This window comes from Toxotes jaculatrix, chromosome 9, assembly GCF_017976425.1.
Source record: "Toxotes jaculatrix isolate fToxJac2 chromosome 9, fToxJac2.pri, whole genome shotgun sequence".
NCBI lineage: Eukaryota > Metazoa > Chordata > Actinopteri > Toxotidae > Toxotes > Toxotes jaculatrix.
The window spans coordinates 14,451,490-14,477,937 of NC_054402.1; the positions used below are offsets into that span (position 1 = coordinate 14,451,490).

At 40.1% G+C, this 26,448-nt stretch overlaps 3 protein-coding genes across 4 annotated transcripts in view; all 3 read right to left on the reverse strand.

Moving 5' to 3' along the window:
- Positions 1–650: 650 nt before the first annotated feature.
- Positions 651–11,833, reverse strand: LOC121186801 (probable E3 ubiquitin-protein ligase HERC6). Its single transcript, XM_041045601.1, has 23 exons — positions 11,578–11,833; positions 10,767–10,923; positions 10,601–10,671; positions 9,783–10,010; positions 9,338–9,429; positions 9,085–9,212; positions 8,695–8,849; positions 8,331–8,386; positions 8,036–8,127; positions 7,891–7,950; positions 7,670–7,766; positions 7,284–7,464; positions 6,826–6,977; positions 6,295–6,414; positions 6,054–6,152; positions 5,687–5,866; positions 5,188–5,328; positions 4,827–4,993; positions 4,639–4,705; positions 4,451–4,521; positions 3,723–3,906; positions 1,821–1,923; positions 651–1,632 (listed from the first exon to the last, which is right to left on the reverse strand). The coding sequence occupies exons 1-23, from the start codon at positions 11,795–11,797 to the stop codon at positions 1,397–1,399; spliced, it is 3,057 nt and encodes a 1,018-aa protein (XP_040901535.1). The 5' UTR covers positions 11,798–11,833; the 3' UTR covers positions 651–1,396.
- A 352-nt stretch (positions 11,834–12,185) lies between these two features.
- On the reverse strand, positions 12,186–21,222 carry LOC121186800 (NACHT and WD repeat domain-containing protein 2). 2 transcript variants are annotated; one of them, XM_041045600.1, is made up of 10 exons: positions 21,027–21,222; positions 20,841–20,929; positions 19,698–19,805; positions 18,970–19,167; positions 18,520–18,658; positions 18,277–18,425; positions 17,506–17,856; positions 17,155–17,256; positions 15,978–16,779; positions 12,186–15,807 (listed from the first exon to the last, which is right to left on the reverse strand). In XM_041045600.1, the coding sequence occupies exons 1-10, from the start codon at positions 21,118–21,120 to the stop codon at positions 12,632–12,634; spliced, it is 5,208 nt and encodes a 1,735-aa protein (XP_040901534.1). In that variant the 5' UTR covers positions 21,121–21,222; the 3' UTR covers positions 12,186–12,631. The 2 variants fall into 2 exon arrangements, with proteins under 2 accessions (XP_040901534.1, XP_040901533.1); XM_041045599.1 differs by having other exon boundaries at positions 17,494–17,856.
- A 266-nt stretch (positions 21,223–21,488) lies between these two features.
- The window catches only part of LOC121187200 (F-BAR and double SH3 domains protein 2-like), a 61,839-nt gene continuing 56,879 nt past the window's right edge, over positions 21,489–26,448 (reverse strand). The window contains exon 21 of the mRNA XM_041046356.1: positions 21,489–25,876. Within this exon, the coding sequence (XP_040902290.1) occupies positions 25,784–25,876 (93 nt within the window). The 3' untranslated portion in view covers positions 21,489–25,783. The remainder of the gene's footprint in view (positions 25,877–26,448) is intronic.

The window sequence follows — 26,448 nt, forward strand, 5'->3', positions numbered from 1 at the left end:
AAAAACGCCTTATTATACTATGACGTTTTTTATTATATTTTGAGGTCGAAAAAAATTTTGACTTTTTTTGTCGGGCTTAAAAGTGACAGTGTGGAGACATTTTGTTTTAAAAGAAGTTTGATATTTTCTAAATGCTGGGAAATTGTTGAAAAATCGCACCTTCTATGTTTTCATTTAATAATAAAGAAAAGAGATAAACGTGTAGTACTTCAATGAATGGATATTTAAAAATATACATTATTTTACAAGTAAATACAGTGAGAATAGAAACTGTGTAGGAAAAAAAGATTAATCGAGATACATCGATAATCGGTGAATCGTCGAATCTTAGCACTGTGAATCGTAATCGAATCGTGAGGTGACTTAGATGGCACACCCCTATTCATGATTGGGTTTTTTTTTGTTTGTTTTGTACAGAATATATAGCATCAAAATCAGGCTTGTTGTTACCAACAACATATATTTTATACAAGAATTCTCTTTGTAGACCCTGTCTATTAAGAAATGAAATATTTCAGGAAGTAACCCTGCCCTGCTGGTTATTAGAAGATTGTGTTGTGATGTCGTGGCCTGTGATGTAAATGTATCAGTATCTTTTCAAAAGAACATTTAAATATGTTTTTAAAATTACTTAACTTTCAACCAGAGAATAAAGTGCAAGACAGAGAATAACATTTATTGTTTGGTTATAAAGGTACAAATGGCAGAAAAACAAATGATCTTCCTGAACTGTATACATTTTAGAACTGCTGATTTTAATGACATAAAATATTAGCTAAAGATTTAAACCTGTAGAACCTGAACAGAAAGAATACTTAATGATGAGAATGTCAGGATATAAAATGCCAAAAGACTGAGGTTACCCTTAGCAAAGATGCAGCAGTGACTGAAAGTAGTGGCAGTGGTGTAACAACAGATGACTTTATAGTTACTGAGGTGGAGAAAGATTTGAAAGTCTTGGCCCAATATCCACCTCTTTTCTACTGGGTACTTAATGCAAATTACTGTTTCATCATATTATGGCTACATGCGTTATTTTTTTCTTTTCAGTGTTTTTTACATGTGCATATTTTATTTGTAACTCACCAAAGCTGAATGAAAAAGTGAAAACACACGGGGCCTAACTCTGTGTAATAGTTATATAACTGTAGACTGCACAACAGAAAGTTGAAACAGAATCAAACAAGGTTTCAACATTTAACTTGAAATGTGCAAGTAGTGGCTATCAGAGTTATAATGGTCACTATTACTGCCCAGTTTATCATATCATATTTTTACTATGGACCGCAAGTTAAAGCTTATTATATCAAACTAAAGGTCATTACACAGTGTAATGACAAAAAAGCACAGAACTAACTGAAAATAAAGTAAGGTTTTGGAAGAAGGCACTGTTAGTTCAGCCTCTAGATTCATCCTTCTTCCAGAAGCCTCTGTTGTCATTAATAGCCTGAAGAAGCCTGATCCTCATTGTCCTCTCGACTGGGTATCTCTGGTAGATGGGCAGCAATAACAGATGATGACAAGTGAGGGATTCCGGCAAACAGAGTTCAGTGGCATCAGGCAAGACAGCGATTGTCATTGTGATGCTCGCCATACCCAGGAAGGGTACGCGTTTGCAGCCTGTGACGAACACTGGTGACAATAAAATTGAAGAGATAACGGTGAGTGATCTGGTACAGCGATAAATGAGAGCATCTTAAATTCATTGAAGAAAACTTCTGAGAATACCTGCTCTTTCTTATGTCTGAAAATGTCCATGTGCCATTCCAGTGTAAAGTAAAAGTTTATAGATAATAAGCAAGATTATGCATAACACTTACGAAGGAATTTTTTCTTTTCCTCTTCTGTCAGTTTCTCAAACACTTCCCAGAAGGTAATGATGTTTGGATGCCCGGCGTGGTAGTCTCCATCATAAACTGTGTTCTGCATGGAAAAATAAAAATGCGCACATCTAAACAGAAATACAACCAACAGATTTCAGACTTCTGTCTTGGTGACTGTGAGAAAACTGTGAGAACTATTCAGTTTGTAAACCTGCATGCAAACAAAAAAAAAGGATTAAAAAGATTTTGGCATTTGGGATTTCTTGCATCGAATTGGTTGCTGTTTGGCAACTGACTTGCAGGTTTTGGATGACATCCTCACAAGCACTTGGGCACGCAAGGTTTAAAAGTAATTCCTGCTCACAACATATTTTAACTCTAATACATATTAGGGGTGGTTAATCGGTACAATTTCCTGATTCGATTCGATTACGATTACTGAGGTCTCGATTCGATTACCAATAGATTATGGGCGGTTACTGAGTTTCCATTTGACAACAGTAACCCAAAATACACAATAAACGTATTGCACCATTAAAAAACAGTCAGCTGCTGAATAACTCAACTTCTCTTTAATTGAGAAACATCTCGAAGCACCTTCAGTATTGTGTGGTATAGCTGTAACTTCCAAATTATTCTTTTTTTTTAACTCCTTTTAGGTTTAGTCTTTGACCGGGGCTAATTGTGTTGTCACCTCGTGGAGAGTACGTTGATTCGGTAGAATGACAGGCTTCAGGCGGTTGTCTTTAGCCCACGCAGCCTCCTCTGGATGGAAGTGCGACATGTGAGCCCTCATCCACCCATCCGTTTTCTATACCGCTTCTAACCTGCAAACTCTGCGCAGAAGAGCTCAGACTGGGGTTCGAACCTGCAGTCCCCATGTTGCTAGTATTCCCACAGTACTTTAGCTTAGTGGGGCGAAGTTTGCAGACAACGTACGTCCTGTCGATGTGTTTAAAATTCCTGCCATGAAAACCAAAATGCATCCACACGCTCGCTTTTAGCCCAGATGGATTGGTTGCTGGTTAATGGTGTTTCTTTGTCCATTTCACGCGCCTCTCGCCTCGCTAGCATAGTAAGCTCGCTCACTCGCCAGCTCTGTTACAGGGTGTTTTGTTATGTCTGTTAGTCAACGGGGGAGTTTTCAGTTTTTAGGTTTCAGCAGTGAGGATCACTTCCACGTTCAAAAGCCTGCAGTCCCTTGGCTGCCGCTGGGGGCTATCTCCAGAAGTGAACAATTCTCCATTGACCCCCATGTTAAAATAGCCAACTTTACAGCCTAAAAAAACATAATTACAGCCTGGTACATTTTTTCACAAAACGGTCACAAAACCGACTCCCAGTAACCAATGGGTGACATTACGGGTGCTACGTCCATGTTTTATACAGTCTATGCTGTTAGTCAACAGCTCTGCCCTGCGGTTAAATCCTGTATGACAGCCAGTAACTGGAGGAATCACTGCAGTGTATTGCGATAAAAAAAATCCATCTTTGGAAATTTAATAATCCACTCATAATCGTCCATAATGTAATCGTGATTAATCAATGATCGCTTTTTTCATCACCCCTAATACATATCTTTAAAACCTGGTATAGAATGCATAGAAAAACTGTGATGAGTAAACACAGCAAGCAAACACTCAGGACAACAAAATGGGGTTCACTCCCAGGACATCTAAGGTATTTCCAGATCAGCAGTTACAGATGTTAGTTCACTCAAGGAACGTCTGTTCTAAATGACCACAAGGTATAATCCTTATTTTCTTAAAAAACATCCGGGTAGAGTTTTACAACCTGAAAGAATGTGGGAAGATCTGTACATAGGATGGTTTTGGGTACAGAATCAACAATCCTAAACTTAGTATTTCCACAAATATTGCCTAGTGGTTTTCAACCCACCTGCCTGAACACCTCCCAGTCGTAGTTTTCTTGGCCCACCATCACTGCTTGCAACTCCTCCGGCTGGAAGAAGTCCACCACGTCCATGTCACACACTTTGAAAAACCCTCTTTTGAACGCTTCAAACACACCCTCCACTGATTTGTTGAAGATGTAGTTGACAAAAGCATCTACATACTCCTTCCTGTGAAAAGAGAGATATAAAAAAAATACAATATCAGCTGACTGCTGACAAGTTCTGTGAGGTATTCTTATTATTTGTATTATAAAGTTAAATAGCCCTATTACTTTATTGATCCTTCAAACTGGGGGAATTATTTATTCTCTGCATTTTACCCCACACCAAGTGAACGAAACACACACACAAGCATGCACATGCACTTGAGATGCTGGGGCAGGGGGCTGCCAACTAAGGCGCCTGAGGAGCTGGGTGGATCGGGGCCTTGCTCAGGGGCACCACAGCCATGGTCGCAGAGGAAGGGGGGACATGTCTCCTTCACCACCACCCATATTCGTTGTATATGGTCGACGGCGCCACAGCTGCCCCCATTATGCAGTGAAGTTGGGTGTAAATTGTGAAGGTGGATATTTATGTGTTAAACAACATAAATGAAATGACAAAAAAAGATGGGAGGGGGGAATGGCAGAGAAACTGATTTATTTTTTAAAATGAAGCAGACTCTAAATCTGTGCCAATTGTTGCGTGCAGTAATTCTGTATAAACATACCTGTTTGACCCTGTGACAAGTTTTCCAGCTTCTTCCGGATCAAGCTCAACTTTCTCACCAGCCCAGGTAACCTGTATTAAACAAGAATTACATTTAAAACTGGACCATTGGAGCAACATGTGTAGGAAACAGAGGCAAAGAATGAAAAGACAGTGGCAGTCAGTGTAACTGTGATTTAGTGAACCTACAGTGAAAGTAGTGTCCAAAGCTTTGACTACATCAGGAGTGTAGTCTTCCAACATGCACCGCCAAGACCTGGAGACACAGCAAACATCGTGGACAATTAATTTGACATAGTCGCAACCTGTACATGATGCATTAAACAGTTTGTTCCTTAATTTTCTATTTTTCCTATTTGCAAAAGAAAATATCTTACTCTCCCATTACAGGGTCAAACTCCTTCATGTCATCCATTGAGGGTTTGACTCTGACCAGCTTCTTGAAGAGCACCAGTGGGAAGGGCAGGTGGACAATGTTGTGGTTGTAAAGAGCCAGGCCACACAGAACGCCGAACAGGAAGTAACTCTTCTCCTCCACTTTTAGCTTTTTGATTGGTGAATTTAAAAAAAAAAAAAAAATCAGTTATGATTTAGTAACTTTGACAACTGTCCAAGGTTACATAAGACAAAGATGAAAAATGACTCAAGATGTACAACAGTTCAAGGTGAACAATTTCAAAGGATTAGAATGTGCAAAACCTTAACACATGATTTTCTCTTAAAATGAACTGGTCTTACCCTGGGAGGAAACCAGACCAGAGTCTTGCTCTCATTGTACATGAACATTTCAGACTTGGGAGCTATGAGCTCTTCAAACACATGGAGGAAGAAGTCCCTTTTGTTGACAACTGTCACCTTTCGGTTATCCACAAACTGCACCTGGGATACAAATAATACTCTTTTAAACACCCCACTGAACACAAACCAAATTACTATCAGCTCTTATGATAAATATCCAAGCCAAGCTTGCCTGACATCGACTCTGTGCTTGTAACAAATGGGTAAGGGACACAGACACAGATTAAATTGCATTAGGAAAAGTGAGTGTAGGATCTTCTGTTCTACCCATACTAAGGACTAGTGCTCTGAATATCACAGCTTGACCTTTTTTTGTCTCTTGTGAGTCCCACAAATTTGTGGACGCAGAAACCATAAGGCTGAAGTAACGGGTAAATAAATAAATTTAAATTTAGTTTCAATGCACTAAATGTGGCAATGTGTTGATAGCATGTTTTACCAAAAGCTCCCTTTTGAAGGCTGAGTGGTCAGCTGAACTGAGCTGTCTGAAGGTGTCTTCGACCAGGTGAGATCGTCTCAGGCTTAGCTGGAAGACCGGGGCAGGGGGAGAGTCTGGACAATCTACCAGTGACTCATCAGGCCATGACAAAACCAATTCATGAATGAAATGGTGCGCTCTCTGTAATTACAAAACCCATGTTTATAAAGAAATCTCCTTACAGATGGAAAGCAGTTTTACTAGAATCACACAGCACATGAGATTTTTTAAATTAAAGCTCAAATTAAGAAACAACTGCAGCAGTACTGTTAATTTAGACGTTCACTAAATGCTTTTAGCTGAATTAGTTTTATAATACACTCTGTACCTTCGTTATGAATGCAAAGACGTTAAAGACCGCCACTTTGCAAACCAGAGGGAACAGGAACGGGTAGCGGCAGAAGATGGCAGGAGTGTTAACATCATCCTTTAAGAAAGTAATTGAGGATTTATATAAAACATTTCAACAATAAGCAGTCCAACTGAAAATTAAAACTATTCAGGACAAATGGACAAGTCATTCTTCTGAAATGCTACAACATCATGTTTACTGTACTGTATGACTTTACCTCCACTTTAGAAAATTCCCACCAGAGAGTGACGTCCTCGACTGGCTGCACATTACCACTGATTTCCTCTACATAAAACGTGCTGAGTGGGACTTTGTAGGACTTCCCAGCTTTGTTTGCCTGCAAGCAAATAAAAATAGAAAAACATTCAAACAGAAATAGAAATAATAGTTTTTCATCAAGACATTTTGTTACTTAGTACCTATTTCTACGCTGCGCTCCTTTGCCATGCCATCAATGAACAATGATGGTCAGACAAGTTTTAAGACATCACTTTCAGCTCTGGTAACTTTGTCAAATATTTATAGGCTTAGCAATTAATCAGTTAATAAAGGCTGAATGATTGGTAATGTCACAATTTTTAGTCTCAGTGTTCCTTCTGATCACACAACTGAATATGTCCCTTAGAGCTAAAATTTTGTGTTCATGACATTAGTCTCGGGAAAAATTATTTAATTCCATCTTTGATCCCAAATTCAGAAAGTATAACAAATCTGGCATTAAAGCCACTGATGAGTGAAAGAAACTGACTTTGTAAAGCAGCTTGAGGACTTCCAGCAGATATTTGACTCCTGGGTTGTGAGTTGCCAAGAGGCCATTTCTTAGCATGAAGGCCAGGGCCTTCTTGAAGACCATGATGTGCTTCATCAGTATGGAGGGTGTCAGGGAGGACCACCAACCTCCTGTAGGACAAAAAAATACATAAAGTTAATTGACAGTTTTATTATTTATACGCTGTATTGTAATTTATTTTAATTTACATACACTTATTCTCATCTATCACGTGAACAGTTCACTTTTATTGTGAAAAAGCAGAGAGTATTATTTATTGTGTGCAGTTTTATATTGTACATTTTCAAATGTGGTCTGTGAAGGGTCCATGAATATTATCTATGACCATCGAGGACCCTATACACTTTTAAATAGAGTGAAAAATTAAAAAATAATTTCATTTTGGACAAATCATAAAATTTGCTGTAGTTGATTACTTAGAAATCCCAGAGCCTTCTCATTCAGATTTCCAATAATGACAGCCAGAGGCAACACTCCGTTCATGACGTTGATGTCCTCTTGGAAAAGGGGGCACGTCAGCAGAATCAGCAGGATCTCAGGAGATTTTAGGACAGTCATGGAATTAACAAGCAAGTCTAAGTGACGATCTAGTTTCACCTGAGTGAAAAAAAGAGATTTAATGAGAAAATATTGCTTATGATGTAATTTACATAGTGTGCATTTTTTGTAGACAAATAAATCAGTGACTACTGTACATAGCAAGGCAAGTTTACCCATTCACTCAATTTATGTCTACAACAGAAAACAACAAAAGCAAAAAAAGACCTGAATGTGTGAAAATCATTTAAAAGGATTTCTTAACTGATTGTCTGATCCATGGTATTGCCAGCAGCTGGTCAAAAGCTTGGTCAGCAGCCTCAAGGTCCACAGTTAGGGCACCTGCTTCTAATGAGGGCCCACTGATGATAAAAGCAAAGCATTAAAACATAGAAGTAAGTGGGCAATACCATTCTTTTAACTCTAAAACCTACTTTCCTCACCTAAACACTATAACTGTAGCACCAATTAAAAACCAGGACTTACCTGGCTTTTGTAAAACTTGCAACAAGACTTGAACTTGTCAGAAACATCGAGGTGATTTCTCTGCCGCACAAAGAGAGAAAAGCATTATAAGGGTCCAGAAACTGTAGTTACTGAAGAGAAGGAAATACAAAATTACAAAGATTACCCCCTGGCCTCTGCATTGCCATGTCTCATTGACAGCCATCTTTGCAGTTTTTTCTCATCAAGACGTCCAGTTATCTGCCCATGGCCCAAGTTCTTGAAAGAAAAAAAGTAAACATAACTTTAAAGGCAGCCAGCTTAATGACTTTTATCATCGTAACAACTTTTAATGCTTAGGGGAATAACAAAAAAAATATGTGAATGTCACTTTACACATGCTAAGAGTAAAAGTTTTTTGGTATTTCTTTTTTTCAGAAAGTCATTAAAAATGATGAGTCTTTAAAAATTTCACATATTACCTGTGCAGGTGAAGAGTAAATGAAGTTTGCATTCCACCCAGCTGATATTTTCAAGTCTGATTAAACAATTAAAAAATAAAAACAAATGTAGAAATGTCAATTAAATCTGCTGGTCTTGCACAGCCTAATCTAAACCAACACGTGACAATCAAGATCCTTAAATATTAATTTTACTAAATAATTTACTGCCATCTTTTGTAACTGTTGACTCGAATTGCCTTTTACAGCCATGTTACTGCTACATGTTACTAAGTTACTTGCATCTCCTGGGATAATTTGAAGTTAAAGGGAGGGGGTGTGAACAAGATCAAAGACAGATTCTCATTTAAATCCATTAAATACCACCGCGCCAATACATGCATACCCTTGGGTGTGGCTGCTGCACTGTCAGCAGTCCATGGAAGTTGAACCAGAGTGGGACTCAGACTGTTCTCTGGTTGTCCAGTCCCAATTTGACCTTTGACCCCATTACCAAAAGCCCACAGCTGGCCAGAGGAGCCCAAAACAAGAGTGTGATACCTGGGAAACAATTGTGAATTTAAATTAAAAATAAATAAATAAATAACTGATATGACATAAAAGTATTCTACAATGGTAGATTACCAGTTGTGCTAATACTTTCTCAGGAGTTTCTCCAACTGACCATAAACATGAGCTTATAATTCTGTCACCCTAAGAATGCCAAAATTAAGTAAGCTTATCTTAAATAAAATGTAGTTTCAGCATGCAGATAAGCACACTTAAAATTTTTTACCAGCCACATGCAATCTGTGAGGCGGGTCCGTCCAGACCGTCGACCTGTCTGGGTCTCTTTTCATCAGCAGAGGAGTTGTGACCCAGCTGACCGTATCTTCCCTCTCCAAACGTGAACACCTTACCATCCTAGAAATCACGGCATCCCATAACATCATTAGAAGAAATGCCTTGGGCTTGTTTTCATCACAATGTGATAATTGTAATAATCATTGGGTGAAGTCAGAGGATTTCGTCACATTCTAGTTCAGCACCTTAGTTAACACAGCTGAGTGTGCCTCTCCACAGCTTATGTAGGAGACACCCAGAGGTCTGAGGGCAGGTACCATACAGATGTTAAACCTTCCTGTTAGTGATGGAATGAAATGGAAATAAATGGAGAACATGTTTATTTCAAATTAATAAAAACTGAGGTTTTGGTGAGGTTTCAATACTTAGGTTATTATCCCTATTTTTTTTATTCTGAAAAATAAATAACCAGCAATCTTTGAATGTCACTTTACAACACTTAGCACTATTCTGAATATTATTTCCAGGATCCTAAAAAAGCTCTGCTAACTATGTAGAGTAAAAAAATCTTAGTTTTTTTCCCAAAGTAGCTTTTTGGTCTGACAGTTAACAATGAGCTCTACCTTTATCAACAATCTGCTGCATGTGAACAAGTAAGTTTATGACTGAGTTAAGATAAATTATTTGTACCCCTCTCATCCTCCCGGTTGAGGCCCAGCTGGCCAGATTTATTGGCCCCACAGCAGTACACCAAGCCTGGGAGTGTGAGGAACAGAGTATGGCTCGCTCCGGCTGCAATCTGGGTCACTGCTACACCGGACAGAGCACAAACGAGGACGGGTGTGTACTGCAGTGACACCTCCTTCCCCAGACCCAGCTGACCATGACTGTTCAAACCCCACGAGAAGACATCTCCTCCTGGAAAGTGATAAATAGTGCAGAGAAAATTTGTTTTATTCAGCTTCATCATCTGTATACTTCCCCATCAGTGGCAAAAAAAAAAAAGTAGTGTTCTTTTAATATTTAAAAAAGGATACAGAATGGGCTGACCTCTTAATTGACCCACAATACGCACGCCATAAAGAGCAATTACACTTGAGCTAATTCATATAATAATCAGCTAATATTCAGCATAGTAATTTTCATATATAACACAGGTAGTTTTAAGGGGAAACTTGTATCCAAGCATATTTAGGAGTTATATGTTGCTGGTTTTGAATATTTAACCAGGATGGGATCAGAAAAGAGAAAAGCTGAATGCTGACTATAATGTTGCAGTTGTGCAGTTGGTCAGTTGAAGCTGCTAATGCTAAAGAAAATCATTAATTGCTATTAATTGCAAGTACTTTATCGTGTCTGCAGGGAACTGGAAAACTGGATTTGGCACAGCGAAGTATAAAAATAAAAACAAATCATTATAACATTATTAAACTTTGAAAGATGTGAAACTGGAGTTGGCACTGCTCCATATAAACACACAAAGATGTCACCAGTGTGTTCAGTCTTACCTTTGGTCAGTGCCAGAGAATGGGAGTTTCCACAAGCAACTTGAATCACAGGTAGTGGCAGTGATACCTTACTGTAAGTTGAAAAGACAGTTAAAAAAAAAAACTTTGTACTTTCCACTAACTTTCAGTGGTTAGTGTGCAAATTCATGTATTCCAGTGATCTTGCCTTGGTATGTGGTTTTTGCATAGTGCATTCGGTAACATCCCCAGCTGTCCATCCTCTGCGGCCCCCCAGGAGAACACCTCTCCTGATGCACACACCGCCAAACAGTGGTCCTGACCACAAGCCATCCCCACAACATCACCCAGCCTCTCCACACGGCCTTTAACAGGATGACAGAGATTCACACACAAACACACACTTTAAAGAGCAGCAATACACGTGCTATATAATAACCTCAATCCAGTGTTATATATGAGATTAATACAGAGGCAAACCTAAGCATGGCACTGAAACCTGTTGTGTTAACTTCTTATTTACAGGAGTGGGATACTGTACCGTTTTAAGGCACTTATATTTAAAATCACAACTAAACCCAGACCGTGAATGCAACACTGCCCTGAATGTCCACCCTCCCCACATTCACATGAACTCAGTGCAAAATAAAGAGCAGTTCCTACTTAACTTTCGTTACCTGGACTAACACGCGGGAAACGAAACTGAAACTCAGTTCAGTTAATAACTAGATTGCGTTGTGTTTGGGGCTTTGACTCATTGGCTGCAATAAACCCACCAGGCTTTCAGGGTAGTAGTAAAACACATTAAAGTCTTTCCTAAAATAAAACTGTATTGACAGAGTCATGAATAATAACCAAAGAACCAGATAATACTGCAGTTAACGTTCAACAGTCATTAGAAAAAAGGTTAAAAGATTAATTTTCACGGGCAGAAGGACTATTATATGACCATTCTGCAACCAAAAAAGAAAAGAAAAGAAAAGAAAAGAAAAGAAAAGAAAAAAGACATCATTACTTACCCGGAGTCCCTCCATCTTGAGATTTCTTTCGTCCAAGTTGTCCCTGTGAGTTGTGTCCACATGAGAAAACGCCTCCATCTCTGGTGAGGAATAAAGTGTGCCGGTCCCCGCAGCAGATGCTGGTTATAACGCCGGGGACAGTCCAGGACACCGGACTGAGGGCATTCTGTGGACCGAACTGTCCACTGGAGCTCTCGCCCCAGCAGTAAAGCTGCACCATGTCTCCACCTGGACTGAAGCGTCTGAGTGCACGCTCGCCCTGTTTATCCCAGCTGACGCCGCCTTCAAGTGCTGTCAGAGATATCACAATTACAAACGGAAATATGTACTTGCACAACTTGTTTTGCGAATTTGGTTTATTAAATGGCTCCTTTGTACGACTTAAAGTATGAGACACGATTTCTTCTAAGTTTGTTGCTGATCACAGTTCGTCACTTATGTTTATCTAAAAACAAGCAAGCACAACAAACAGGGGGTTTGGACAGGAGTGCCCGAATTTACGAGCGAACAGGGAAGATAGCATGACAGATCTTTCACGTCCGTTTCGATGTGTGTGTTTTTTTTTGGGGGGGGGGGGGGGGGGGGGTTATGGTGAAGTGACACAGACATAAATTAAAAACCAAATTTTACTTCAAATGCATGTGCCAAGATCCTCTCTGTGTTAACAATATTTTAAGACACAGGATACAGTAGATATGGTGCAAACTGATCAGACAGAGGTTTTGTTTTCACAGAAGTGAAACCCAGGAAAACACTGTTTCTGCAGAGATATAATAAACTCAGGCCAGCTGAAAGTGAAACAAACGATGGTGCAGTTACAGATTGCGGTGTTGTCTGGTTAGAAAACAGTCCATCATATTTGCCCCAGAAGTGGATGAAACAAACGACACTATACAGTATTTTTATTTATATATTCATATATACACAAACCTATACATACAACAACTTCTGATTTCTATCACGTTTCACTTCACATTGTGTTCTGTCAAATTTATCATCTTTTTACATTTTAAAAACACAATCCTTGTCCAGCAGTATAGTATACAGAATAATCTTAAGGCCATGTAATATTGGGGGTTGCCAGGGGTGACCAGCTGAATGGTGCTCTGTCAAAGGGGCATTGCTTCAACTCACCAATCAGGTTTTCTCTGCACCTGATCGAGTCCTCCATGTTGATCATGACATCTGAAACAGAATACACACCTACAGACCCGTCCTCAAAACCCACAAACACACACTGCTGCTTACACGCAACCAGAGTTAATGGATTCTTGGACAGATGCACACTTCCTACTTTTTCCCCATCTGTGAGTCGCACGACTGTGAGGACGGGCCTCGCATGCGGGTCGCAGGCACAGGTTTTCTCCAGGCTGATGTAGGCAGTGAAATATCCAGTTTTGTCCAAGCAGGCTTTAATGACAGGACCCTTGGCTTTGAATGAGCACAGTCTGACCTGAGACAAGTCCAAGAGGTTGACGGTGTCATTATCGGTGGACAACAGTGCATAGTTCCCATCGGAGGACATTTGGAAGTCTTGTGGCTGACACTGAAACGTATACGGCAGCTGAAAGTGCCTGCACAGAGTCTCCTCAGCTACCTTCCAGGTATACACTGCGCCTGAAGCTGCCATCACCACCACAAAGTCTGGGTGTTCTGAAAGCGTGTGGAAAGCAACAACATGCTCTGAGCTTTCCACACAGGAGAAACGCTTGCTGATGGAGCCTGACCACAGACTGGCAGCTAACAGGTCACCACGACAACGGCCAATGAGGAAGGTGCTCTCAGGAGACACCTTGGCGTCGGATAGGTACTTGTGTATGCTGCACACAATACTCCCATGTGTCAGCTTCCACACTCGAGACAGCCCACGACTGGAAATACTCACCCCAAAGTTACTATTAGGGGTGATCAGGATATCTGTAGCTCTGGTGCCACGGATACGCAGGATGTTCTGACCTGTTTCTGTCTGCCAGACGTAAATTTCCCCTGCTGAAAGTGTCACAAGGTGGACGTTATCCGGAGAAATGCACAGTTTTTCCACGGGACCATCATGTAGGAAGATATCATGTGGAAAACCTGTCTCTAAACTCCATCCCCACACCGTTTCTGACCCGTCCGTGGTGTAGAACCACTCCCCTGTTTGTTCAACCACCACTTCCTTCACTCCACTCCCTGTTTTCGGAGCTGTACCTGCAGCGTCTATCATCTCAGAGTCCCACACTGTCAGGTAGCCATCATTAGCGACACAAATGATATTTGAGGCTGTTTTGAGGAGTGTATGAGGCCGCTTGTTTGATTCTAAGGAGAGGACACACTCCCCTGTACTGACCCTCCACACCAAGACAGGGGCACAAGTGTCTAACAAAGCCAGGAAGAGGTGGCCATCCTGGGAGAGCACAGCTTGAGTGAAGGCCCTCCCTCTTGGAGCGAAGAACTGGTCCCACGGCTCCCAGTAACTTGTATCCCACAGTGTAACCTGATGGGCCTGACACACCAATAACATGTCAATGTTTTTGGAGTAATCTGCACTGAGGATGTCATTAGATTTACCTCCACTGAATATTTCTTTTACAAGTCTGGGTTGTTGTGTTTTGGCCTCCACATGCCACAAAGTTACATTTCCAGTCCTGTCTACACATGCTATTTCCCCCTTATCTTCACAGACGATTATTGATGTAACTGCACTGTGGTTTGAGTTTGTAAAGCTGCCAAGCAGACTGCTGGAGTCTGTGTCAAATAAGGACACTGTGCCTTCCTCCTGCCCACAGTACATGTATAAACCATCAGAAGAACAAACCAAACAGGTCACAGAGCTCAGACACTGGAAATGAGTCAAGGTCTCATTGGAGACATTAAACACACTCACGAAGCTCTCATCTTTCCACCACATAAATAACTTTTTCTGACATCCAACAAACCCCTCGATTTTGTTGGCCTTTTGTTTGTTTGACTTTGTTTCAGATTCTGTTTTCAAAAGGTCTTTGACCTCTAGAAACATTTCAGGGCCTGTCACATCCCACAAAAAAAGCTTGTTGCACTGTGTGGAAAGCAGCATGAATCCACCGCTACTCTTCACTCCTGCAAACTTCAGCTCCTTCTGCTCACAGCTCAGTGATACTTTAACTACCTCACCTCCAGAACCTTTCCAGATCCAAGCAGAACCATCATCCATGATCTCAGCTACAATCCCGCACTCTGTCCCAGCTGCTTCTGCTACAGAGACTGTCTTAGTTTTGGCATCAAGCTCTAAACACTGAATGGGTGGAACAGAGGAAGGAGAAGGACAAAGCGCTACTCCTAAACCACTTCCTCTTTGCCTCCTTTCCTGTCTGATCTCTCTGATATAACCTTTGAATGCCGGAAAGGCCTCCAGATAAGGGAGGATGCTTGTTTCCATCACTGTGGGCAGCTGTAGAGGAGAAAACTGCAGTAAACAAGCAGAAGACTTCAATATGCTTGCAAGGAATAATCTTTCTCTTAAAAGCTTGAACTGCGATGACCCCTTGTCACTCTCCAACATGGTTACCAGATCTCCCAGAAGACCAGCACGAACCATAGCCTGGTGAAACCCCAATGACATTAACAACCCATGCTCCAACTCCTCACACCTCCCACTTTCTTGCAAGTGATACGGCAATTCTGTGACTTTTCTCAAGTTCACGTGACCAGTATCTTTGGGTGAAGAAGTGAAGACAAACGGCTGGCTGGATGAATGCCTGTCTATGTATATTTTCATTTCGGCAGTTTCCTTGTTTGGTCCTGATTTCGGGTTAACAAGAAGCAATTTAGCATTTCCAGAAGCCCACTGGCCACTGAAATAATCCGCCATCTCCGAATGAATCTCCCTCCTCGCCTCATGTGTTCCCAAATACCTCTTAGCCACCACCAGCTTGAAATGCCTGCTCACCCAGAACAAAACCTGCGACCCACCAAATGTCCTCCTGATGAGAAACCTCCTCAAATCCAATAGAAGTCTCTCCATGTCAATTTGCGGGACTCTCATACTAGAGGAGGGTTTCTCACCCCGAGGAACATACTCAGACAGCACCTCATCATCACTGGACAGGAGATCGGTGAGCTCGACCTCAGTGAGCCCAGTCCTGGAGAGGGTGAGGTAGGAGACGGCACGAGCCACGATAGAGGTGCCGTGTTTCTGCTCGAGGTGATCAAAGAGTGCAGAAATGGATGCATGGACACCATCGGGGAGAGACGACCCAGTCACATCTGAATCTGATGATGGGAGAAGAGAGGGACAGAACATGAGAGAAATGTAATAATTTTAAAGGATAAATTTGAAAATGCAGTTTTCATGCTAACTGCATTTACTATAAGAAAATTATCAAATATCACCAGCTTAATCCTTTAAGAAACTATATTTTTGTTTACTGTATCAGTCATACCAGAGTACCAGAGCGAGGTATGCGCATGCAGTAGTCGAACATAGAGAGTCAGACAACAGGAAGTCAGCGCCTGGTTCACCAGAGCCTGTTGTCCTGACGTTACCCGCCTTCCTGAACTGCTCAGCAGTGACGCCAGAAACTTCACACACTCTTTTCTGTCCACCAATCCCAACTGTACACAAACATATCCCGACTCCCTCTCACTGCCTTCGTATACACAGTGAGGCGTACTGCATTGTAGGTAATGTAGTTTGATGGCCTCCAGGACATGCGTTCGGTTGGAGGAGACTGTGAGGATTAGTTTGATACTGGGAGGGAGGGGGGAAGGGAGGCTCTCAATGATTTGAGGACAAACAAAAGTGTTTTCAATTTGATCCAGGCCATCAAGGATTAGAACTAGAGGCTTTTTGAGAGAAGACAGAAGGGAGGAGAGACGTTCTTTAAGCTCAGACAGACTAATGTTAGGTCCTATAATGCCAGAAGGTGCTCTAGCATCTGAGCATTGTATGGTACACAGGTTAGAGTCAGAAACATGCTCTCTGGTGGTGGGTTGGTGGTGAGAATCCAGACTAGATGTTGAGCTGCAGTTGGATTTGTAGTCTATGGGGTTAGTGATGCAGCTGAGATCATCCAGGTCGGTGTCAAGGTTGAAGCTGGGAACCCGCTTAGAAGAGCCGCTGTGATATCTACTGCCTATCTGATAACAAAGGCTGGACAACAGGTGCTTTGAGGAAAGCCCCTGTTGCAGGTTGCAAAAATAAGTGATCACCACAGGATCGCTGTCTGGTAGCCATGATTTTATCTGTGAAGAGAGACAGAAGACTTGTTTAATATGGTTTTTAATGCAAATCTTCTGTAGGCTCTGATTTGTCCTGTAGTTTGTTAACACCTGTCTCTTATTTGTTGGTTGATGGCCTGATTGATCAGTCTTATTTTTGAACTATTTTATTTTATCCTGCTTAGACTCCAAGATTTAGTGATATAGGTAATTTCTCTTGGTAAAGCCTTTAAAAGAAACTCTTTAAAACTTAACTCTGAATGTTAAGTGGAGCTGAAAACTAATGATTATTGTTATATGCCCCAATGAACTTGTATTGAAATTTTATATAAAAACAACAAGAAAAGGACATGTCAATTCAATAGAAATGAGCTAAACATTTCACAACAGTTCACTTACCTGTTGAGCACAGTGTGCCAGCAGCACTGTCTTCCCTGTGCACGGCCCTCCTGTCACCACTAAAGGGCACTGTTGCTCACTCTGCTCCACATAAGCTCTGATCTAAAACCAGTGAAAGTAAACTTCAGTGATGCTATGATGCAAATACAATGTAATTTTTCTCAAAATTTCACAACACAGCGACAAGAAATTTAGAAAATATCCACTCATTTTGTTCTTAATCCTCCTCAGTTATTAATCCTTCAAACTTACAGGAGTGACCATATCTTCACCACAAGCAGTTAAAAATTCAAACATTTTAATGCTGTTTCTGACTTTAGAACCCCTCCAGAAAAACACCTTCATCCTGACCTCTTCCTCTTCTGGTCGAATAATGTCGTAAAATCGGGACAAGGTATCACACAGCTCCTGCTGCTCTGCCTGGTCTCGGGCCAAAGCATCACCAAGCTGAGAGTCTTCTCTGGTTTCTAACACGTTCGAGCTGTCGATCAACTCCACGAGGTCAGAGTACGCCTGCTGGCACAGAGACTCGGTATAGCCTCGCCTCCTGGCTGTCGTGTAACCATGGCGACGGTCGCACTCTGTGGTGGTGGTGTAGACTAGAAGCTGACGGGAAGTGATGAGACCAGGGAGAAAATTGTCACAAAGCTCTGAGAGTAATTGTCCATCAGTGGGTAATGCCTTAAGGTCAGAGGTAGCAGCCTGAAAAGAGAGCATATGGAACAAATGTTTTTTATTCACTTGTGATACAATCTGAAGCAAACTCTCTATAACATACTATAATTCAGAAAACATGACATTAATATGTTTGACATGTGCATTTCTATTCCTTCTGTAATAAAAACATTAAGTTTCTGACAGGCAGAAGTAACCAGAGGCTCAGAGGTTTTTTGTTTTTTGTTTTCAAAAACCAACTTTAATAACTAACAACAAAAGATTAATGGTGATGGTGTAGGTGGATCTTTTATTCTTTCACGCTTGTCTGGGCTTTTATTAATGACCCACACCAGACAATGTGAACATGGGTGGGAACTGAGTGAAAGTGAGGTGCATTACCAAATTCAATCTTTGCTGCAGGACAAATACATAAATGCTCATGAGAAAGTGATGGATGACTTTTACCTCTGACTGTGGCTGCTGCTGTAAAGTCACCTGTCCTTTCTCTCTCTCTCCTTTTGCATTCACGACCTTGTGGACGTAGACCAGGCAGCGTCCGATTATGTCATTATCAGGGTGGTCGTCCAGAGCAAATCGCAGATCTGCGTCGAGGGCTGGAGGGGAGAAGGAAAGCACATGTTGAATCATACTTCAACGTCAAGCAAAACCCACTCACTAACACACACAAACATACAGTATATATCTCACCTGATCTGTAGTAGCTGTGGGCTCTCTCTGGAGTCATGAGACCTTTGTGGACACACAGACTCACCGTGGTCTGAAAGGTCTTCCTCAGCTCTTCTTCTTTAGCCTTCATCTTGCGCTGCTCTTCCTCATTAACTTCTGCCTGATAAACAAAATACAGTAAGATTTTTTTTGGAAAGCAGCACCACAGTCTAATAATTGAGGTGACTACTCCAGGCAAACTATATCTATCATATGATCGCACTGTCACAGAAATACAGGATTAACTGAGATACAGAATTTGAACACAAGGTAGAAATCAGGATTATTAATTCTTCAGATTATTAACTGATGTTTCTAAATATTTCACGTGGTTTTACAAATAAAATAAATACATTTAAAGGGCTTTATTTTACTTTACAGTTTTTTAATATAAACAGATAAAATTCAATGAGCAAATGAGGAAATGATTACCCGAGGGTAGCAGGTGTGTCTGTGTGGAGCTCTCAAGTGGTAGGAGGGGGCGATAGTGTTCTCATCCCTCTGGTAAACCCTCTCCAGCTCCTGGGTGCTGATGCCTGCCTGCTGGCTCTCCTGCAGCAGCAGCTGGTACTCTGACACCTCCACCTGGGTGGGCAGACTGGCTGTGCCATACTGATGTCCCACCAGAGCCTACAGCACCACCATGTGGACACAGAGGGAAAATCAGCATGCAGTGCATGAACAGGTACAGATTAGCATAAAGCTTGGGAGCAACTTAAGTTTTCTTCATTGTGTTCTGTGCAGCAGCCAGAAAAGGCAGCTGTACTGAAGACAAGAACACCTCTGTGATCCTATACAGTGCCATCCAAACAAATTTTATAATTTTTATAATTTTATAATCATTTGTGTTGAGACTGTGTCAGACAGGTGTTGATTAATTTTTTTTAATGCCATATATGATAACTCTTGGTCTTCTCAAAAATCCAAAAAGCTGCACTTATAATTCTAGAAACCTCAAGATTTAACAGGGACAGTAAACGGCAACTAATAGTTAGTGTATATGTAACTTTAAGGTGGTGCCTTAATATGTCTTAAGGGCTGCTACAGGTGCCACTGTATTAAATTAGCTGAATATCTCTGCACCCTATAGATCTACAGACCCTGAGGCTTGCTGTTCTACTGTACACTCGTAATTACATTAGTCCTGGTGATTTATTTACCAGTAAAAAAGGTCCAGTGGAGCTGTCTCTGCATTCTTTAATCAGCTGCTGTCTTGTATATTCATCTGGCCAACGGCTGGGATCACTGGACTCAAATGGGTCTATCACCTGCAGACACACACACACACACACAGAAACACACAAAGGACGTAATGGTTAAAATGATCTAGGGGAGAGATGACTGATAATTCAGTTTATGAAAAGCACACAGTGCAGTGTAATAACAATTGACCCTGTAGTGGATAAATAATGTATCATGTTCTTCCATCTTTCTAATTACACATGCTGCTGAATAGAGAAGGCACAGTGTGCTGGTTCAACTGCCCTGAGGTGATCTGATACACACACACACACACATACACAAGCTTACACACTACGCAGAGTCACATTACAGCTGCTCATCTTTTTTTTCTTCTCATTTTTTGTCAAATTTAATCAGGCAAAGTTAATTAGAATTGACTGCACTTTTAGAGCAATGGTCTCAGGGGGGTTAGTGTTAAAGAATAAAAGAGAGACACACACACATACACACACCTGGGAGCTACCAAATACTATAGCTTTTGTATTATAGTGTTGGCAGCATGCACTCTTATGCGTGTGGTGATGCTCTTCCATCTCCATGAATCTGTATTAATGCTGAAACAGTTCAGGTTAATTATTCTTCCATTCAAGTTGAAAGTTGAGATAAAGTTGAGATGATACAAACATCTGCTTTTGATTTTAGTCCTATGAGAATAACATGCACAGGACGAATAAAGGCACCATCTGGGATGTATCACTGCGGCAGAAACAGCTTTATGACTATAACTTAATTCCAGATCAAAGTTTTCCACAGATTTGAAATAAAGTAAGTTACAGAGTTTGCTCTGGTGGACCATAGCTGAATGCTGCTCCTAACTCTAACGGCCATTAATAGACTGAATGGTTACGACATTACAGTATTGCTTTTTTTTTTTTTTTTTTTTTTTTTTTTAATGAAGAATCAACGGTGCCTGCACACTGCCTCAGCCTATTTATGGTTATTGTGTTAAACAGAAAGAAAGGATATAAAAATTTAAGTAACACCTTAAAAAAGAAAGCAGTTCCTCCCTCGCTGTAACACAGCAACAAAACACAGAAGTAAAAAGTGGAGTGAACACTCACCCTGACATCCAGCCCCAGTGTGTTCCTGCAGTGCTCTGTGAGTTTCGGGAAAACATGCTCTCTCAGAGCTCTGCGCTCTACGACGCTGTCTACACAGAGCATAAACACAGACAGGATACATCTCACATTCACAAAATAACTCAATAAATATGACCAAAGAACACATTAACTTCAGCATCTACATACCCTCTGGGTTGGAGCACAGATAGAGTTTCACACAGGACGAGCTGCAGGTGGAATCTGAAGGAGACCGGACCATTTGTTTCCCTCTTGAGCACATGCCGAATCAAGAGTTATTATTAAAGAAAATACAGCAAAAGAAAGATCAGCATGGAGACGTTCATGGTACCATATGAAAAGTTGTAGCTGTGTTGTTTTCCCTCTTTGCTCCACTCAGGAAATCCTGGCTTCGGGGGTTTATAGTGTGTTGTTATGATCACACCCACTTCTAGTGACTGGAGTGTCTACACAACACACCATGTACACTCAATTGTGCACACTATACTCAAATTTGTAGGACAAGTGCACACAAACACGCAAATATACACACAATTGGCGACAAGAAAACACATCACATGTTAAAAGAAATTAGCACAAAAAAACAAAAACCCAGAATGAAACAACTTTTCCATATTTTTTTTATTAACATTTGTACACAATAAATACAAACTTTGTTTTTGTACAGCCAATAATAATATGCAGAAAGACTTTTGCACCTGTTCTCATTATTGTCACCATAGCAACAGTCTGTGAAGAAAGAGAAGGCCAGTTGTTCCACCACATTGTTAATAACAGCAGCAGTGCAGCTGCTCCAAATCCAAAGATGAAAAATATAGAATTATATAATACATAAAAAAACAAAAACAAAAACAGGCTCATACCAAATAATTAAACACTGTAGCGGACCAAAAGGGACTGTTTAAAAGGGAAAATAATCATGTTCAAAGTGTCAACTGGCAACAAAAAGTCATACATTTTATATTTGATAGATTGACTAATTGAGCATTTATGGTGGGAAGTTCTGTGGGATGCTGCTGTAAACCATAAACTTCAAAACAAGTTTGAAAACCAGTATAAATAAGATCTCAGAGAGATCAAGGAGAGGCTGTTGTTCAAGTCGCCTTGACCACACTGTTACAAGTCAATGCTAGTTCCTACAACAGCAAAAGAGCAGAGGCGAGGATCTGAATCTTAAACTAATTCCAGCATGCTTAACTTTGAGGATGCTACACAAAATGTTATGTTTCTAAAAGCTGATGCAAAGGAAAAAATGAAGGATGTTTTTTAGTACTTTCTCGCATCCCTTTTCTCAAAATTCAGCTCCACGTTAGAAACCAATCAAATTGAGCCCAAGCCTCAAGCTGTGTCCCAACTCCATAATTCACATGAATACTATATTGCAGGTATAAAGTTATCTTCATACTCAAACGCCTTTTTTGCAGGTAGTATACAAGAAATGTATATACTTTACAGTTGTGTACTATCAGAAAATGTAGTGTGATACTGCAACTTTAGAGCAGAACTGATAAATATCATTAACAAGGAGAATGCAACACAGATTGATTCCTTTATTTTTTGCTTTCCATCTTATTTCCGAAGCTGACCCGCCATCAAGAACAATTAGTTTCCTAGCGTGAGGGGCTCCTTCTTAGGTGTGTGAACCGTGGGACAGCAGTGCTCATGAGTATAATCTATTTTGTGACGTATGTATGAGTGTGAACACTCAACAAAATCAAAACCTGGTTAAAATAAATATGCAGGAAGAAACTGGGGCACATCTTCAGAGTCGAACACAGACCTGATCAAAATTGCTCCTCTCTCCTATAAACAATCACACGCACACAGCTAGGCCTATCTCCAGACCAAAAACACATTTTCTTCATGTTTTCATTCAACAATGTATTTTTTTGTTTTGTTTGTTGTTTATAAGTTAAGAAAAACACCAAATTACATTGTCCACAATTATCTCTCAATCTCTTTAGAAGAGTGGAGAGTTAAAAACAAAAGCGTCAGTCACACTGAAAAAAAGAGGATCCACCACAGCGTTAGAATGAAAAGAATGACTCTGGCTTCTGTGTTTGTAACTACAGGGATTCATCAGAGTCATTTCTACACGTCCTGCTGCTACGTGAAGGTACTGCTACTTTCCAGGGAAGGTACAAATAAATAAAAGTGCTACGCTGCCCTTTAGGCAAGGAGTTTTAAAGGCTTAAAAGATATGTAAGGGGGGAGATTAATTTACTTTTGTACTCTGTTGTTTGCTAGTTCTGCCCATTGAGCTCGACATATTTTTTAAACATCTCTTGTTTTTTGTTTCTACCATGGTTAATCAAAGCTGAAATGTAAGACACCAGGAAAGGATAAGGGTGATGTTAATATTAAAGGTTCACTTGTTTTTATGGATGTTTTCTCTGCTGTATTAAAAAGCCAGACTCCCTAGTGATGCGATGGAGACGCTTAGCAAGACAACAGAGAAAAATAATACCTGCAAATGTAATGCATGTCAGCTAAACAAGGAAATATGTTATAGGTGAATAAAAATCAATGATCTGTAGGGAAAAAAGTCATACACTTCATTCTGTGATTAATAAAATCTTCTGACCCCAAATATTTTTCAGTGTCTATATCATCTCAAATAAAACTTTTGTCACCACATAGTGAATACCAACAATTTCAGTGCCCTTGAAAGCACCACTGTCCTCCTCCTGAACCAATCAGTGATACAAACGCAGAGCGGGTCACAGAATGAGAGAGGATATAGTAATGTGTGTAATATTATGTAACTGTATGTGTGTGTATAAGATAGCTACTGATTCACACTGACTGTCAATGGACAGAACAGACATTAGAGAAGAGGGAGAAAAATAAAGGAAGGATGGGAAGAGAGGTGGAGATATGAGCAGAAGGGAGGATCCAGCCTCCTTTTTCTCTTTTTTCTTTCATCCTCTCCTCCCCTCTCTTCTTTCACCCCTCTTTCATACTGTATTTACAATGCCCTTTCATTATATGATGAGGATAAAACTTCCACTACATATCAGACACGGTCGTCCATTCAGCTGAGTTAGTCTATATGAAACGCTGTGCATAACATTCCTATGACAACAGTAATGTACTGTACTAATACACATTGAATACGTATGAAGGATTATATATGGCGAGGGAAGGGCTGGGGAGGGGGATGCTGTGTCCACACACACCACCCAGTCGCTCTGCCCATTTACTTCCAACCCTACTGCACTCTAAAACATGACAAACTTGGCAAGTTTTGACTCACTCCCTTTGATCAAGCTTACTTTTCATGGAGCCCCAGTCTAGCACAAAATTTATTAAAAAGTATCCAAAATGTTAAAATTATAACATATTTAAAACGTATCTTTCTTTACCACCAATCAGATGATAAAATAAAGCAAAACTCACTTTATTTTTTTATTTATCTTTTACTGCCTCATTTTATTTTCAAAGTCATTTTTCTGTTTTTTTCATCTTGGCAAACATTTAACCATGTATGTATTTTTTAACCATGCACATATGACCATTACGAAATTTGCTTATATATTTAGAGCACTGGAGACAGTGAAAATATAGTGGCTATAGGTGACTAAGCACACTGAGCATCAACAGTTTCAGCTAATGTTAGCCACCATCTGACGCTCACTTCATAAACTACAGAAGTTTGGAGTTCAGTTTGTTTCACTATTATAAGAAAAGAGACATTAGAAAACACATTAAGGATAACTCAACTGAAAACACTGGCAAGCTAAACAAACTGAGCACAACAGCTTATGAACCACATGATTAAAAGAATTTTAGCCAGAAAGCTACTCGTTATGCTCCAATGCTACTTAAAAGTTCACAGACTTTTGTTGAAGACCACAATGGAATAAAGTTTTGAACTTTGTGTCATCCTCAGAATTTTGTGGATGTGTGTTATTAAATGTTTCTTTTCTCAAAATGTAAAAAGTACTAGCTATAGTACAGTATATGGAGGATTAACATTACGTGCACTGGCTAGTGTAGTTAAATAAAGACAGTTGGTAGCTCGCAGAAAAAAGGCATGTAAATTGCATAGGGACATTTGGAATGTGGTAAGGAAAAGGAAATGTTGCATGGAGATAACAGAATGATTAAATGTGTGCCAAGAGCAAAGCAAAAATTGAATAAATAAGCAACTTTAAAAAGAAAACAAGCTACTGAATGATAGGAGAGTAAAACAGTATGTTTTAATTTATTGTATCTCCTAATTGGCAGTAAAGGGGAAAAAATCTTTCTACTTCTTCGTTGAAGGTTAAATAAAAAGTATATAGCTTTATATTAATTTATATTTATATTTGCTATTCAACATTATTCATGTTATATTTATATTTTATATTTATCTGATAACCCTCTCTACTATATGTTGTCAGTTTTCAGTTTCTAAAACTTCTTGTTTCATTATTATTTGTTTGCAAGTTAGCGAGAAAAATTTCTCAAAAGTAGCAGAAATCTTGAAGTAAGCTTAACACTACAAAAGAAAACTTGCCAAATCCATCATCAACTTGTCACACTCCCCCCTCTCCAAATGCTCTTCCTCCTCTTCATCCTCCTTTTACTGTGCTCTGGTTTGCTGCCTGATGAGGTGAAGTTTTAAGGCAAGAATAGAAGGACGGGGGAGGTCAGAGAGGGATGCGGGGGCAGCTGCTGCTGCACTTCATTAGGAAGCTAATACGGAGATTATTTAATTGGATACTCTGCCTTTATCTCCTCTCTCTTCTCTCCTCCTCCACTTAAAGAGGAGAGAAGATGTGGAGCGGCCGGAGGGTTCGACGTGGTTCAGTTCAGTTTACTTCACATCACTTTATTTAAGCTCACTTCAGTTCAGAGCAGTTCAGTTCCTCAGCCTGTAGGATAAGTCTGTCATCTGTTTTATTTTTTTGTCTCTAACCGCCTGCCAACTTGTCTGACTGTCACACCAGCGTGATCTCCACCTCCTCCGTCTTGTCACTCTTCTCCTGCTGTCTTCGGGGGTGCTGCTTAGGTGGAGGAGGAGCAGCTCGCACCTGCAGCAGTGACAGAAAACATATTAAATATAAGTTTAAGAAAAAAGCAAAGCGAGGAAAACTATTGTTGAAGCAATGACAGAGTTGGCCTACTTTCTTAATTTGATAAATAGAATAATGTTCATTTCCTGCTGTAGGACACAAACCTTTTATCTCCAAAAAGTAAGGAATGTTTATTCTTTACTTTTAGAGCCTTTTTGTATTTTGAATGGAAATCATAAGAAATAATTATTTAAAAAAAGGAATAACATACAGAGAGCCAAATAGAGATGTGCCAAACTGTTTCTGTAAAAGTTTGTGTTCTATAACTCAATATAAGGCTGCAACTGTTAATTAGATTTATTATGGATTAATCAGCCAATTATTTTCTCGATAAGTCAATTAACTGTTTTGTCTGGCCATCAGTCCCAAATGCAAAGCCAAACACAGTGAAACCGGAACAAGGGACTTTCTGGCAGTGGTTTACTTGTTAACTGCCCCCCAAAAAAATGAATCAGTTATCAAAATAACGGGTTTCTCGGCCACCCTCACACTTGTTGATTAATTTTCTTCCCAAAACCACTTAATAAAGT